General features: G+C 40.9%; 1 protein-coding gene across 1 annotated transcript in view; it reads left to right on the top strand.

The window, feature by feature from the left end:
* Positions 1-14,215, top strand: part of frem2a (FRAS1 related extracellular matrix 2a) — a 69,233-nt gene that overhangs the window by 34,879 nt on the left and 20,139 nt on the right. Inside the window, exons 4-5 of the mRNA XM_085363817.1 lie at positions 7,098-7,328; positions 13,028-13,153. Of these exons, the coding sequence (XP_085219943.1) occupies positions 7,098-7,328; positions 13,028-13,153 (357 nt within the window). The remainder of the gene's footprint in view (positions 1-7,097; positions 7,329-13,027; positions 13,154-14,215) is intronic.

Raw genomic sequence — 14,215 nt, 5'->3', positions numbered from 1 at the left:
GTCTCAGCAGAAATGGTCTCAGTGGAAGAGTGGCTGTCAAGAAGCCATTCTTAAAGAATTAAAACAGATATTACACAAGAACTAGACTAAAAATCAGTGCTAACAGCTCTGATGGAGTGATGATCCCAAATTTAAAATTTCTGTTTCGTCTTTGTCAGTATGTACTGAGGAGGTCAGGAGAGAGACAACAATGATAGTCTGCAGCGTTCTGTAAAACACCATGGAGGCTCTGCCATGGTTTGCTGCATCCATTTCAGCCAGTGGTGTTGGGGTTCTTGTCTAAACTGATAGAATTATGAACAGAAAAGTAGCATCAGACTTCTGAAGGAAAGCATGTGATTGGCAGTGGCTTCAATTTTCAGCCTGACATTGATCCCAAACACACGGGGAGAGCAGTAAAAGCATACCTGGACCAAGAAGAAAACCACAATGAAACACTCATCAGTCATGGCCTGACCTCACCAACATTCAAAGAAGAACCTTGAATGTCCTTTAAGAAACCTGGAAAACTGTCCCTGAAGATTACTTAAAGAAATTACAACAAAGTTTGCCTAAGAGAGTGCAGGTGGCGTTGAAGAATAAAGGCGATCATAGCGAATATTGACTTTCAGGTTTGTTAGAATGGTACAAACTTATGAGCTTTTTCGCTTTTTATTTTCATTGCAAAATATTAACACATGAGTGTTGTTGCATTTGCAGTTATAAAAGAAATAAATGGACAGAATTCTGAGTGAAATTCAGGAGGGCTCGTTACGAGGCCCGTTTTGATGGACAAAGCTCAGATCCAGCAGAAGAGGGAAACCTTGATGATGAAATGAAAGACACGTATGGCAGCTGGCATTAAAGTTTTGCTAGCTTTCAGTAGACTCGTAATAAGTGGCAGCCAGTGTCTAAAGTCTTTTACACAAATACAAGGAGAACAGCTATTTTTTCATTTCTTGCTTGTTCTGCGGTTTTGGTCCGGCCTTGGGAAACACGAGCTGGACTGAGGTGAGGTGCATGACTTTAATAGCTACTATAGTGTTATTATAAAACAGAAAGAAAATGCAGCAAAACATTTACATCTGAAAATAATATTTTTATTAATTCTACTGACAGACTCATGGATCCCATCATGAAACTGTTACAGCTCTAAAAAGAAATGTTAAAAGTAAATAACGTATGTGGAAATAGTTGGAAAAATTGCATTGGATTTGATGAGGATTGTGTCAAGGATTGAAAGGCAGAGAGAAAGCTGCCCGATGATGCTGCCAGAAGCTTGCTGCTGCTGTTGCAAGGGTTAGCTGATGAAAGCTGGTGTGGTGCCAGGCAACAGTGGAGGAGAGTTGTTACACATGGTCCATCACAACAGGATGTTCAGGTAGAGAGGATCAGTGAAGGAGGAACACAGAGATAAGATCAGGGTTCAAAGATGCTCCCGCAAAGCACAGCTCAGGCAGAACAGGGCTGGACAAGGCCATGCGGATTAGACCGAATTCTATCCTCATATCCTCTTCTTTTACTTTTTAAGCTTTCACCTTGCTTTCTCATTTCTTATGAAAACAATAAAATTCCACTCTCGACCAAACATATAAACGTGCAGCCTAAATCCCGCTAATTAAGTCCCGTCGCTGTTTTCCTTCTGCCAAAGCGTCCGTCCCAGTGACGTCGGGCCACTTAGCTCGTCTCACATTCTTTCCCTTTTATCCGTAATCTCTCCTCACCTCATTTTACGGTAGAGACGTCCTTTTGCTTCTAACCTCCTTTTACTCATCAAAGGCACCATCTCTCCTTTTCTTGCGCCGTTACTGACTAATAGTCTAGCCTTCGGTGTTTGACATCAACTGTTTCTTTTCTATAAGTTCCCTTATTTGTGTTATACCTACCTTTTTCCCCTTCAGTCTCACTCCAAATTTTGGACAGTATATTGGGTGGAAATATGAGTCGTATATCTGTCCAATGCTGTGCTCATTGGCTGCTTATTCCCACTCTGCCTTCCTCTTCTGTTGTATCCTTTGTTTGGTTGTTACACATTTCGGTGCATATGCTGGTTCAGCTCTGTTTCTCCACTTGCTTTTGCACCTTCTCGCACTTTCCCTCCACATAACCTTCCATTCTCAGATCCACATCTCCTGTACATCTTTCCTTCCCTTCCTTTCATTTCCTTTCTTTGCCTTCTCTTTTCCTCGACTTTTTCCATTTCCTTCTCGCTTCCTGTCTTCCTTGCTGTATGAGCAATATGAGGGACCCCATAGGGACACAAGATGGAATTGAATTCTCATTCTTCTTTTTTTTTACTTATTGCATAAGTCAAAGCTCATCCTTTGAAGACTTTTTTTTTTTATTTCAGCACTGTCCTTCTCTGGTCTGTCCTTGCCCTGAGAGATGAATTGTTAACGAGGTGTACTTTTGCCAGGTTAAGATATATTATCTCCTGTGGGACATATTCCAACCTCATTTTTGTTGCCAAGCAGAAGGGATGAAGAGATAATTGCATTTCACCAGGAGAGAAAAGAATCTGTTGGACCCCTCCATCTTTTTTGCGCAAGTCTCCACCTTTGCTGCCTCAGTGTGAAATGAGTCTAGTATAATGAACATGCAATCATCATGCTTTTTTTTTTTTTTGAATTGTGCATGTTTCAATGAGCCATGCTGAGGTTACTCAGAAGCTAAAGAAACTACAACAGTGAATAAACACAAGGAAAGTTTGCAGCTAGAAAAAGAAGATGTGTTTGTGTTTGCAAGCAACTCTTTGGATCTGCGAGTCTGTACTTGTTGTGGAGACACAAACACAAGGCGCTCTGGCTCTAAGCAACAGTGCGATGGAGATCAAAAACACTCGAGAGGATATGTATCCTCCAGTGGAGAAGAAACCCCAGCGCAACCTCGGGAATTGTGTGCCTCTTCCCTCCAGGGAGTCCATCGAGGGTGGTGTAGTGAGACACCACCCTTTTAAGGACAGCCCTTCCTCTCTCCAGTAGGCACGCCATGGTGTACAGATGTTTTATGTGATGTGGATCTACAAATCATCAGAATAGGAAGATCAGATAGAAATACTCAGCTATGAGCAAACATACTTCCCTTCTTTAAAGTTCTAATCTTGTGTTTCTTGAAATGATGGCCATTCAGTGTGTTTGCATTGCGCGATAGTTTTCCTTGTTATTGATGAAGTTTGCTGTCTCGTTTAGGATTCTTTGCATACGTTCGTCTCAATGCAAATGACAACAAGTCCTGATACAGTATTTCCATATCAGACAACAGCACTGACTGTCATCTCCTCTTTATCAAAATGCACCATCATTTGTTCTGTGCTCGGAACAGATACATGTGTTGCATTCTTGACAGAGAAGCTGCCTAGAGCGAGGCTGCTGCTCTGAATCGTCTACAGACCTTTAAGAGTCTCGCAGATTTATTTTAAATTTACAACGCGCATGAATCAATGCTGAAGCAACTTTTAAAAAATTCTTCATGTAGTCTGTATTGCTAACATGTTTCTTGGCCTCCAAATGAGATTTTTAGAATGTAACTCTAAAGAACTCGCATAAAGCATACATAATCATAACACACTGAAAATCAATATCTCTCTCTCTCTCTCTCTCTCTCTCTCTCTCTCTCTCTCTCTCTCTCTCTCTCTCTACATTTGCAACAACATTACAAAAACATGTCAACCCAGTGTATGGTCTAATCACTCACACTGCACAGGAGTGGGAGGGCTTGAAGGCTTTAGTTCTCCCTCAGCATTTGGTCACAAATTCCCATCAACACCTTTCCCACCTCACGTTTCTTTTCCCACCAACATGTCTTCCCTGATGTATGTTATTATTTTCTTTTCTCTTTTAATCATTACAAAGTGACCCCATTTCTTCTGACCAGTAATAACCCTTGTTTGGCTTTTAGCTGAAGTTTCTGGGAGCAATGGAAATTATTTTACTGTAAATAGACAGTAAAGACTGTCTGAATATTTCAGTAAGGTTAATGCAGACGGGTTCTTGTTTTTGAACTTGTTTGTAGCCATTTCAAACATTCAAAACAAAGTTTTTTGCATAATGAATATGGTAGAGCATAAATGAAAGATTTGTGAACGAGCTTTCTTGAAACTAATCCCCAGTTTGGTTGACATAATACTACTGCTGAGAGACATTGTCACCACAAAGTTAAGTCCCAAATTAGCTGATGGCTCACCTGATACTATTCTTTGCATTTAGTTTATACATTTGACACTCTGTCCATATTATTTAGGTTGTTTCAGCTGGTCTACTGCTGTTGCGTCCCCCAACAAGACACTTTACAACTCACCCTTTCTTTGTTTTTGTGCTGTTTCAGACCTCCCCTGATCTGCTTCAGGCTTTCCATGTCTGCACATGGAAAGATGAGAAAGTCCCAGAACAGAGCCATGCTCCCAAATACAAATACAACTCAACTACAAATGGAAAATGCACATTTCTTTTTACTTAAATAGTACTAATGGACAATAATTTTATACATTAGGGTCTAGTTCAATGTGTTGCTTCATCATTGCCCATTTCCTCTAAATTAATTGCCCTGTAATCCCATTCAAACGCAAGAAAGAAACTTATTCTTTTTACTTTAATGACTCTGCCCACTATTATTTTGATTTCACTTGACAGAACACCATTATCAACTTTCTATGCAGCAGAGACAGTCAAAGTGAGAAAATAATCACCCTGCTGCATAACACAAGACCCACAGACTCTGAACAACAACCTTATAAACATTAACTAGTGCTTGGGTAACTTCATTTTGAAAGCTTGATAGCTAATTAGCTGCTTGGTTGCAGAACATTAAACAGCACATATAAGTACCTGCAAAACTGATTTCAGTCCTACTCTTGCTTTTAATAATGCAAAGACTGCCATCGCTGCATTCATTACCAACTGCAAGAGTATTGTTTTCACTTTGTGTTTCTGCGTGGGTGTGTAAGTCTGTGTTTCAGCATGTCAGATATGGTCTGACCCATAAGTTCTGCGTAATGATGAATAATAGTGACCATCTTGCAGTGGCAAAATACCAGGACGGACAGTCATTAGCATGTTGATGTTTCAGCCCTGCGAGTCTTCAGCGAGCGCTCAGATCACACTCATCTTCAGACTCGGCCTTGATTTTGATCCCAACTACTAGACACCTGCGGAGCTTCATGACTGAATTTTGAACGTTACATTTTGAGCCTGGTGTTTTCAGTAAAGCTGCTCACCATAGTGACAGTCAGACAAAAGCACTTGTCAAACTACTCAGACTGTCTTTGTAGTAGTTCACACTTCAGTTGATGTCTCCAGGACCACATTTTGCCGTGACGACACACACACAGATTGCTAGACAGAATCACGAGGTGGATCTATCGCCAGTGGTAATCACAAAATAATAGATTAATGACTACTAGCACTCATTATGGGAAAGGTCACCATGCTGACAGACGTCATGTCTTGTTTAAGATTGTAAAAGCTGATGGGATTTCCACTGTGCTTTAAGGAAATCAATCAACCGAGCATTTGTGCTTTATTTAACTTTAAACTCAAGTGAAGAAACTGGAACAGGACATTAAGCTTGATAGCAAATGAAACCAGCTTTGATAGTCTATCCAACAATGCCGTTATTTAGCAGTAGTTTTGTAACAATAATGATATTTGAATTCACATTTGGATTCCGGTTTGCACCAGCCAGCTCTCACTTAGACACACACCCAGCTTAAGATGATAGCACTGCAAGTAAGAAAAAGGGATCCAAGACTTCTCCTGACAGCACTTCCGCTAGGCATGTCTTAGATTTTCCGGAAAGGCTTTCAACACCCCCAGAGAAATTGATTTTCTATGTTGCGATAGTTTAGCTGCACCGAGCAATAGAAGCATCTTTGGCTTTTCCTGTTGAGAAAAAAACAGAAAAAGAGAGAAAAAAAACAGGAAACGTAAAGGCCGAGTGATACTTGTGGGGCTGTTGACAAAAACGCAGCAACAGCAGATGTTACCCTAAATGCGTTGCCGGCTACAGTTCGGCAGGGTTTGACCGTGAGTGTGCTTCACTTGATTTTGTTATTGTTGAACATCATCCAAAGCACTTTGCCCAAAGAGAAGCATTTGGTGGACTGAGAAAAAAATATAGAAGAAACTCCAAAATCATGTACAGCAATATTAGAGCTTTTGCAAATAATTATAATGTCTGAAGGTCCTCGCAGGCATGGTAAAGACTGTGACTGTGCAACTTTTCATTCCGGCATGTGTGTTTATTTTCAGCTCAGATTTTGCATACAATACTCGCCTCTCCGATCTCGTTGTGCGTATGATTGAATGGATTCAGGCCCATCTGCATACGTTTGTCTCTTTTTGTGTGTGTGTGTGTGTGTGTGTGTGTGTGTGTGTGTGTGTGTGTGTGTGTGTGTGTGTGTGTGTGTGTGTGTGTGTGTGGTGGGGAGGGGGGGGTATCTGAAAAAGAAAACAAATCCTTTTATGTACAAACACATGCATCAGCCTGGCTATGCACACCTTGTTCTCAGACTCCTTCCTCTATGAATATAGAGGAAGGAATCTGAGCAGCATATTTCCAAATGTAAGGCTTTATTTTATGGCCTGTGCCACCTGGATTCCTTTTTGTTTAATGTGTAACCCCATTGGTACCAGCAAGCTTTCCTCATTTTATGAAATGTATCAACAAGCATGAATGTCTGATGGATTGCTGCAAAGTGGATTCACATGAAAGACGTTCGATAGACGAAGTGAGCGGCATTTGAAGGGAAAGGGTCGTGACGCACACACACACATATACCCATTCATGTATGCGTACCTAACAACTATGGTAGCTAATCCATCTCAGTAAGCTAAAATATGCTTATTTAAATCCTTCAGTCACAAATTCATTTCACACATTGAGGCACTGTAGTGATCAGTGGAGAAAAAAAATAGAAGCAAAGCATTCTTTTTCTCACCTCTCTGAACAACATTAAAGGGTGTGAATATCTAATCTGTTTGTCATCTGTTTCTCTCTCCCGCCTGTCATCCTTTCATTGTCATTTTCTTTGTCTCTGCTCCTTTGGGGTTTTTTTTAACTCATCTTTTTTGCTTTTCTTGTCTATTCCTTCTTTCATGCCCATCACCGCCTTCACCTCTCAGGGATTGGCACCCAGGACGGCAGCGCAAAGAAGGAGGAGGACTTCAAGGGCAGGTCCCAGCGGCAAATTCAGTTCAACCCGGGACAGACCAGAGCCACGTGGCGTGTTTGGATACTGAATGATGGGAAGTACGAGCAGGCAGAAACCTTTCAAATTTTATTATCGGAGCCGGTGATGGGAGTGATAGAGTTCCCCGTCATGGCAACAGTTGAGATCTTGGATCCCAGTGATGGTCAGTCCTTCCCATATGCACCTTTTACCCTGCCTTCAACACACACACACACACACACACACACACACACACACACACACACACACACACACACACACACACATGTTTTATGTGACAATTATCAGCGGTGATGAGTGGTAAAATACATTTACTTAAGTAAGGCAGTTATTGCTCTCATAACTCGATTTTTCTGAGAGCTTTAGTGACTTGATAATTTGCAGACACATTATAGAATCACCTACTGAATTATGATGTAATATTGCACATATATTATCCTTGCTCACACCGTTTCAAGATGTTACAACAAGGCCCCTTTAATGCTTCCAACCTTAAGGTAATTCCTATGAATTCTAATGAACTAATGTCCAGAGGAGGCCAAATATTAACTATTCACAAATGATGCAGGTGGAGGATTATCTCATAAGAAGAGCACATGGCCTCTAGTGTACTAGAAAAAAAGAGAAAAGCGTGTTGGATGTGTGAGAAGTAGGCAGATGAACTTAGTGACATTACCAGGAAAAGCATGATAATGGCCAGAGTTACTTCAGGTAAGCTAGCTCCTGACTGTGAAATGGAAGAGAACAAATCATGAACAAATAACAGGATATGGTTTTACAAAGTAAATTGTTGCAGCTTTTATTAATGTTCTAAGAGCTGTAATTAAGGATATTGCCAAATTTGGCCAAAGCATTAAATGAGGGACTAATTAGAATCACATGTTGACTTTGCAAAACACATTTTTGACCAGAACTGAAAAATCTATACTTTAATCTAACAATACTAAGTGCTTAATATCCTAAAAGTCAAAGGCCTCCTTCACTACAGCATCATCATTTTTGCCATTTGTCACATTTGTGACAGTTCGTTACAACTGCTTGAGCACTGACTTAGTGACACTTTGGTGCCCACCTTTGAAATGTGTTGATTTGTGCTGCTGGTTTGAAAATGTATGTACATATTTACCTCCCTGCAGCCTGATCAGCAACTTTATGTTCTGTTTTATTGGTCAAACAATAATGCACATGATACCTTTCATTTAGTTAAGTCTTCCCTACATATACAGGCATGTGATAAATTATATTACTGTGCTAAACTATCTAGCCAGTAGTAGTAGCCCCTTGTGTCTTCATTTTTTCTTTCATTTTTTGGCTTCCAAAGAGCTCAGATTTTTACCTGACCATTTTCCCAGGTATGTTTTTATATTTGTTTGTTAAGCCACTTAACATGAACTTATGAATCATAAAAATGAACTCAACGCGTGGGATTAATCACTTTTATGTTTACACATGATATGCAATTAATTAAGAAACTATTTTAAATTATATCCTTAGGCACTTTACTGGCAAGCGGTCGTAAAACATAATTTGTTCCCATCTGCCAACAATAACAGAGCTTGACAGGCAGAAAATGTTTTCTCCTCAACAAGGTGATTCCCAAAGAACTATTAGCCCAAAACGTGAAATCTTGACATGTTGTACAGTGTGTCCTTCAAAAAATCAGAGTAAACTAGACATGTGGAAGACAAAACAACAAGTGGCAGGCCTAGTGCAGGTCTACAGTATCTGAAAGTCATCTTTTTAAGAAATAGGGAAAAAATATATTGCTGACTGAGCCTCATCAGAAATGGGCTCAGTGTGAGGGTGGTTGTCAAGACGGCACTCTTAATGAAAAGGGGTAGCGCAAGAATTTTGCACATTACTATAAAGGTTGAAACTACATGAAATGGCACCAAGGACGTCTGGCAAAATGGCTACAGCAGCATAGCCACCGGACACCCTTACTACAGATTACTGCAGTTTTTCCTTTAATCTGTTACCTGTATTTATTATATGTGTTTGGACAGAAAAGGAAGAGGGGCAGAGGCATGCATCTACAGTCATTTTATTTGTCAGGCTCAGGAGAGACTCGGAGGCAGACCGTCACTAAGGTTCACAATTTTATTTACACGTAGACACCAGGTGCGGGTATATACAAGTGAGGGGGCACAGGAAGAGGGTCTCCGGGGAACACAGGCACGGGAAGGGAACGGCTATATACACAATCTACTGAAGCTCAGGCAGCTCGGGCTCCGGTCTTAGGTCACCGAACGGCGGTCCTCAGGCTGGCGAGAAATCTGGCACAGAGAGGAAAAGCAGGTAAGTAGTGGCACGACAGAAACTCGGAAAAGGGCTCAGATAGGTGATGACACTGACGAGTGTTACACAATAATCCAGCGAGGAAGCACTCTCAGCAGCCGCCTTAAGAAGTGAGTGAGAGGATTGTTTGCAGGTGTCCGAGCCAGGGGCTGGAGCCGTCATGACTCCGCCCCGGTAGAGCGCAGTGCGCGGAAGGGGAGAGAGGGAGATGCAGCACAACAAAAACACTTGTAGCCATACAGAGTCAGCCGAGAAGGCACAGGGTCATGACAGTATTTCATTCTAGATCCAATTTGCTCTTCCTGCTAATCTGATGTGTGTCCTTTGTTTTCTCAACAGACAACACAACATGAAAGCTGAAAATGATTTATTTACTTCTATACATTGAGCTGCAGTAGAAAGAACTGAGACAACATTGTTTGTCATTACTGGTTAACTAAAATGTTATTTTATTCAGAAGGATGTACCCAGCATTACAAATTAAAATCAATTAAAACCACTGTGCATAGTGGAAATAATTCCTTTGTTAACCCAGATCGAAGAATAAGGCTGAATATTCACTGAAGTTTCTGCAATGCATAAAGCATAGCACAAAAATTCTCCTCTGCCACTCAAGTATTTCTTTACAGAAGGCTGAAAAATACATATGCCTGACACGCAGAATCAAGAACTGTCAATATAAGTATTTTCTAATATAAGGCCTTGTCAGGTCTGCCCTGAGGAAAGGAGCAGAAATACATATTTGTCATGATAGCCAGTGAAAAATAACTATAAGGATAATACTCATCTCTTAATGGTAGTAGTGTTTTTTATACCCAATGGAAATACTGAGCACAATCTGTGCTTCTTAAAATCCAATAAGGCATAAAAAAAGAAGAATAATCACACCCTGACACACTCACACACACATCTACGCACACACAATGTCTTTCGCTTTCTTTCTTAAATAGGTTATAATCTGCCATTTTCACTCTCATAGTTCTTTGTGTCTTTTCCTGCAAATTGAAATGTTAATGGAATATTGAGTGGTGCGACAAACTGACTCCTCTGCTCCATCCAGACGAGATTTACTCTTCTTCTGCTTTTACTTTCATTTTTTTGCATGCATTACCCCCCTCCTCAGTGCAACTTCCAAGTAATTACAGTTGAGCACCAAAGATGGAAACGCTGAAGCGTCCATTATAGTGACATACTGCAGTTGCTCTCACCCCTCTCTCATTTGTTTTTTTTGTCCTTTGTTTCTCAGTATCACTCCCCATGCCACATTTTCCCTCCTCAATCTATCCTCCCCAGTGGGTTAATTACGAAGTGTGTGGAGGGCAGGGGCTGGTTTGTTTTCCGTCTTCTCGGGGGACTGTCTAATGTGGCAGAGATGTGCCACTCTGTACTCTAATGGGTTAGTGAAGCTTTAGCTATGCCTGTGGTGTTAGCTGTACTCCAGCTTCTTTCTCTAATGATGAAAACGGGCTTTGTCTAGTCGTCTGGTTATCCCAGAGAGTCACTCCCCGGAGAACATGTCAGCTTGGCTAATATCAGCTTTAGAGGAGGAGAGAGGATCGTTAAGTAAAAGTGCTCCAAAATTAAGGAGTGGAGTTTGCGAACAAACTGCACTTGTCTGTGTCGATGCTTGGAGTTTTTCTCTGGTGTTTTAAGCAAGAACACATACTTTATAGAGATGTGTGAGTGTGCTTCTACTTTTTACCTGCTGTCTGCCCATGTGATTGCTACGATTTTATTCTTTATATATGTAATGCATACGCAATGATGACTAAAGATGAAGGGAAACGCCTGTTGTTGGACTGCATACTCTAAGCAGCAGCCACATTGCTACAGGTGGTCGTGTAGTTCTTGTGTTCTCATTAAGAACACAATACATCAGGACAACTTTTACTGCGTTTGCACCAGTGTCATTCTGCTAAACAAACAAGAACGCACTTGTATTTTTGTGTGTCATCATGGACACTTGTCTCTAGTCGTAAACACAGAGCTTTCAAGCAAGGAGCTACATCTTCTTATGCTGGATTGTGTTTTGCTTATATTGTGCTATTAACTGCAGGTTTTTAGGGGCTCATTTGTTATACATGTGCATCTCCATTTTGTCCATGACCAACATTGCAAGGTGGTAATGAGTAAAGTGCACATTTATCACAACGCAGTCAAACAGCAGCAACAAGGAAAATATCCCAGCATCCATAGAATATTTATGAAATTATCAATAATGGAGAGGTTCAAGGCATAGGAAGAAAAGAAAAGCTGGAGTAAAAGAAAACAAAAGCAAAAACAATAGCAAAATCAGGTGCAAGTATTCGCTGTTTTAACACCCAGCATAAAAGCCTGTGTTTATGTTCCAATCCCCATGAATGATTTAAAAAAAGACTGTGGGTTTTCCTCCAGGAGGTGAACTTGACCCACTTGGCTGAAAATGTGCTTTTCCAAACCGTAGGTGGATTTAGAGGCAATAGAAGAGTGCGAGGAGGAGACTAAGTGTACAGTACGTGTGTGGAAAGAGGGAAGAAAATCAGGTTGTAACGTTACTCGTGTGTGTGGAATAGGTAAGCGGTGGACCTCAGTCTCCTTGTATGAGTCCCCGGGGAGTGACAGATTGTGGACAGGAACAGAATGAAAAAAAGTCGGAGAGGTGGAAGAAGACTGTGAGAACAATTTAGCGACTTATCGTAAGATAAAAGAAATGTTCGACCTCCTCCCCCCGCTGTGTGTAAGATTGTCTTATGTTGATGACTTCATCCCAAACAGCCAGCTCAGGTTGCTGATCTCTCTTTACGCCGGGCATTGAGTCAGATATAAATCTGTTTCACGCGCCAGTCCTCGCCTTTTTAATTGAAGTTTTCGTCAGTGTTTTTCACCTCCCATCATTCAGTCATCGATTCTTTCAGAGAGTGCACGAAACAAAGGCACGCGAAGAACTGGGACGAGCTGAAGCTTCGGCCACTCTGTTAGCATTTTTATTGGTCCCAGTGCGTCTGTGGAAAATAGCCTCCAAAATTTGTTGTTTCTATAATGCCAGTAAGTTCTGTGCTTTGATAGATGATGCTTTCACTAGCTCAAAGTTTCTCCCTCAATCACAAACTCCAGTCAGAGACGGAGAGAAAGGCGGGGAAGAAAATATGAGAGAGATGATTGACCCCTCTGAGTATGGAGCTGTAGATGGGTGAAACTCCCAGCTGATTGACTCTGTGGTATAAATTCAGATTCTTGCCTGTGTAATTGTCCGCGATACGTGAGACAAGAAGAAAAACTTCCAAAGCGGTCTCTTTGAAGAGCCCGTCTGGTTACACCAAACCAAAAGACCGATGGAGAGTTATTCTCGAATATGAATAAGCACACTGCAGGACCACCACTTCAATGGAATAAAAAAAAAATGAAAGGAAAATGTCAGCTGCAGCTCGCTAATGCAGAACCAGAACAAAAGCCTGTATGAGTCCTTGATGGCCTAATGCACTGTGGATTTTTGCAGATTGTTATACATATCATTACCCTTTTCTTTTTTTCCCTGACTCTCACTCTCTCTCACTGTCTCGTTTTCTCTTTTCCCCTTCCAAACAGAGTCGACTGTATTTTTCCCTGAACAGATCCGCTCAGTAGAGGAAGATGTTGGAGAGCTTTTCATCCCAGTGCACCGCAGTGGAGACATCAGCGAGGAGCTCATGGTGGTCTGCTACACACAGCAGGGTACAGGCTGGCCTTTTTTCACCTCATCTAACCCATTTCCCCCCCTGTATACGTTGCAATCCTGCCATATTTGCAGACAGTGATCGCACCACTTGGTTAACGGTATAAAAAGCTGGGTCTGATTTACATTCGTTATATTCACCTGTATAATGAAGTCTCAGATGTCCTTACTTCAAATTACAAAACAAATAGATCATGTAATTGTTAAAACCTAAAAAGTGAGGCATGTTTCAGTCTTGTGATATATGCGTCTGGATGACAGGCGATGTCTTTGTTATATTGATGTGTAGGTGGAGTGTCGGGTGCAGCTTTTTTCCTCACCTATGCAGTTTGACAGTACCCGTTAAATCTGTTTAAAGTCAAGTCAGCTCTCTGGAAAAGAAGCTGTTTACACACCATTTGCATTTTCACAAATCACATGTTAGCAGCCTAAGCACAGCAGGATCACACTTAGCTGTTAAGTTTTGCAAGAATTCTTGATTCCTTACATGCTCCACAACATCCGCTTCCCCTTTAATAATTCAGCCATACTATTTTTTTGCTTTTCACGGTTAATGAAAAATGAAAGATTTCTAACAAATTTGCCAGAACTTGATGGAAATTTACTTCTGTGCTCCTTGCCATACACCGACAGACCTAATGGACTTGCTGCAATTAAAAGTCAAAGTTTAGCTATGCTGAAAATCTGAATCTTATGAAATTCAAATACAGATTTGTAGCACTGAGATACACAACATATTCATATTTTCTTCATTTCATTATTTTCATATTTATTTTTATGCTCTTAATCCAAGTTCTTATACACACCTCAAAAAAATTAAAGGAACTATTTTTAATCAGAGAATATCATCTGGTCAGTTAAGTAGCACAGACAGTTGTTAATTAGTTTCAGCTACTTTGGTGTTAATGACATGAACAGTAGGTGCAGTGTCCAACTCATCCAGGGTGAGGGTTTATCAGAAGGTTTGCACAGGCTCAAGAGCATGGAGGAGATTACAGGAGACAAGCAGTTACTATAGGAGAGCTGGACACGGTTGTAGAAGGTCCTTAACCCATCAGCAG

The sequence above is a fragment of the Diplotaxodon limnothrissa genome, linkage group LG10 (assembly GCF_057381915.1).
Source record: "Diplotaxodon limnothrissa isolate DT_005_m linkage group LG10, D_limnothrissa_male_GT1.1, whole genome shotgun sequence".
In the NCBI taxonomy this organism is placed as follows: Eukaryota; Metazoa; Chordata; class Actinopteri; order Cichliformes; family Cichlidae; genus Diplotaxodon; species Diplotaxodon limnothrissa.
The sequence above is the reverse complement of the archived record's forward strand: the minus strand, read 5'-3'. Positions and strand labels throughout refer to the sequence as shown.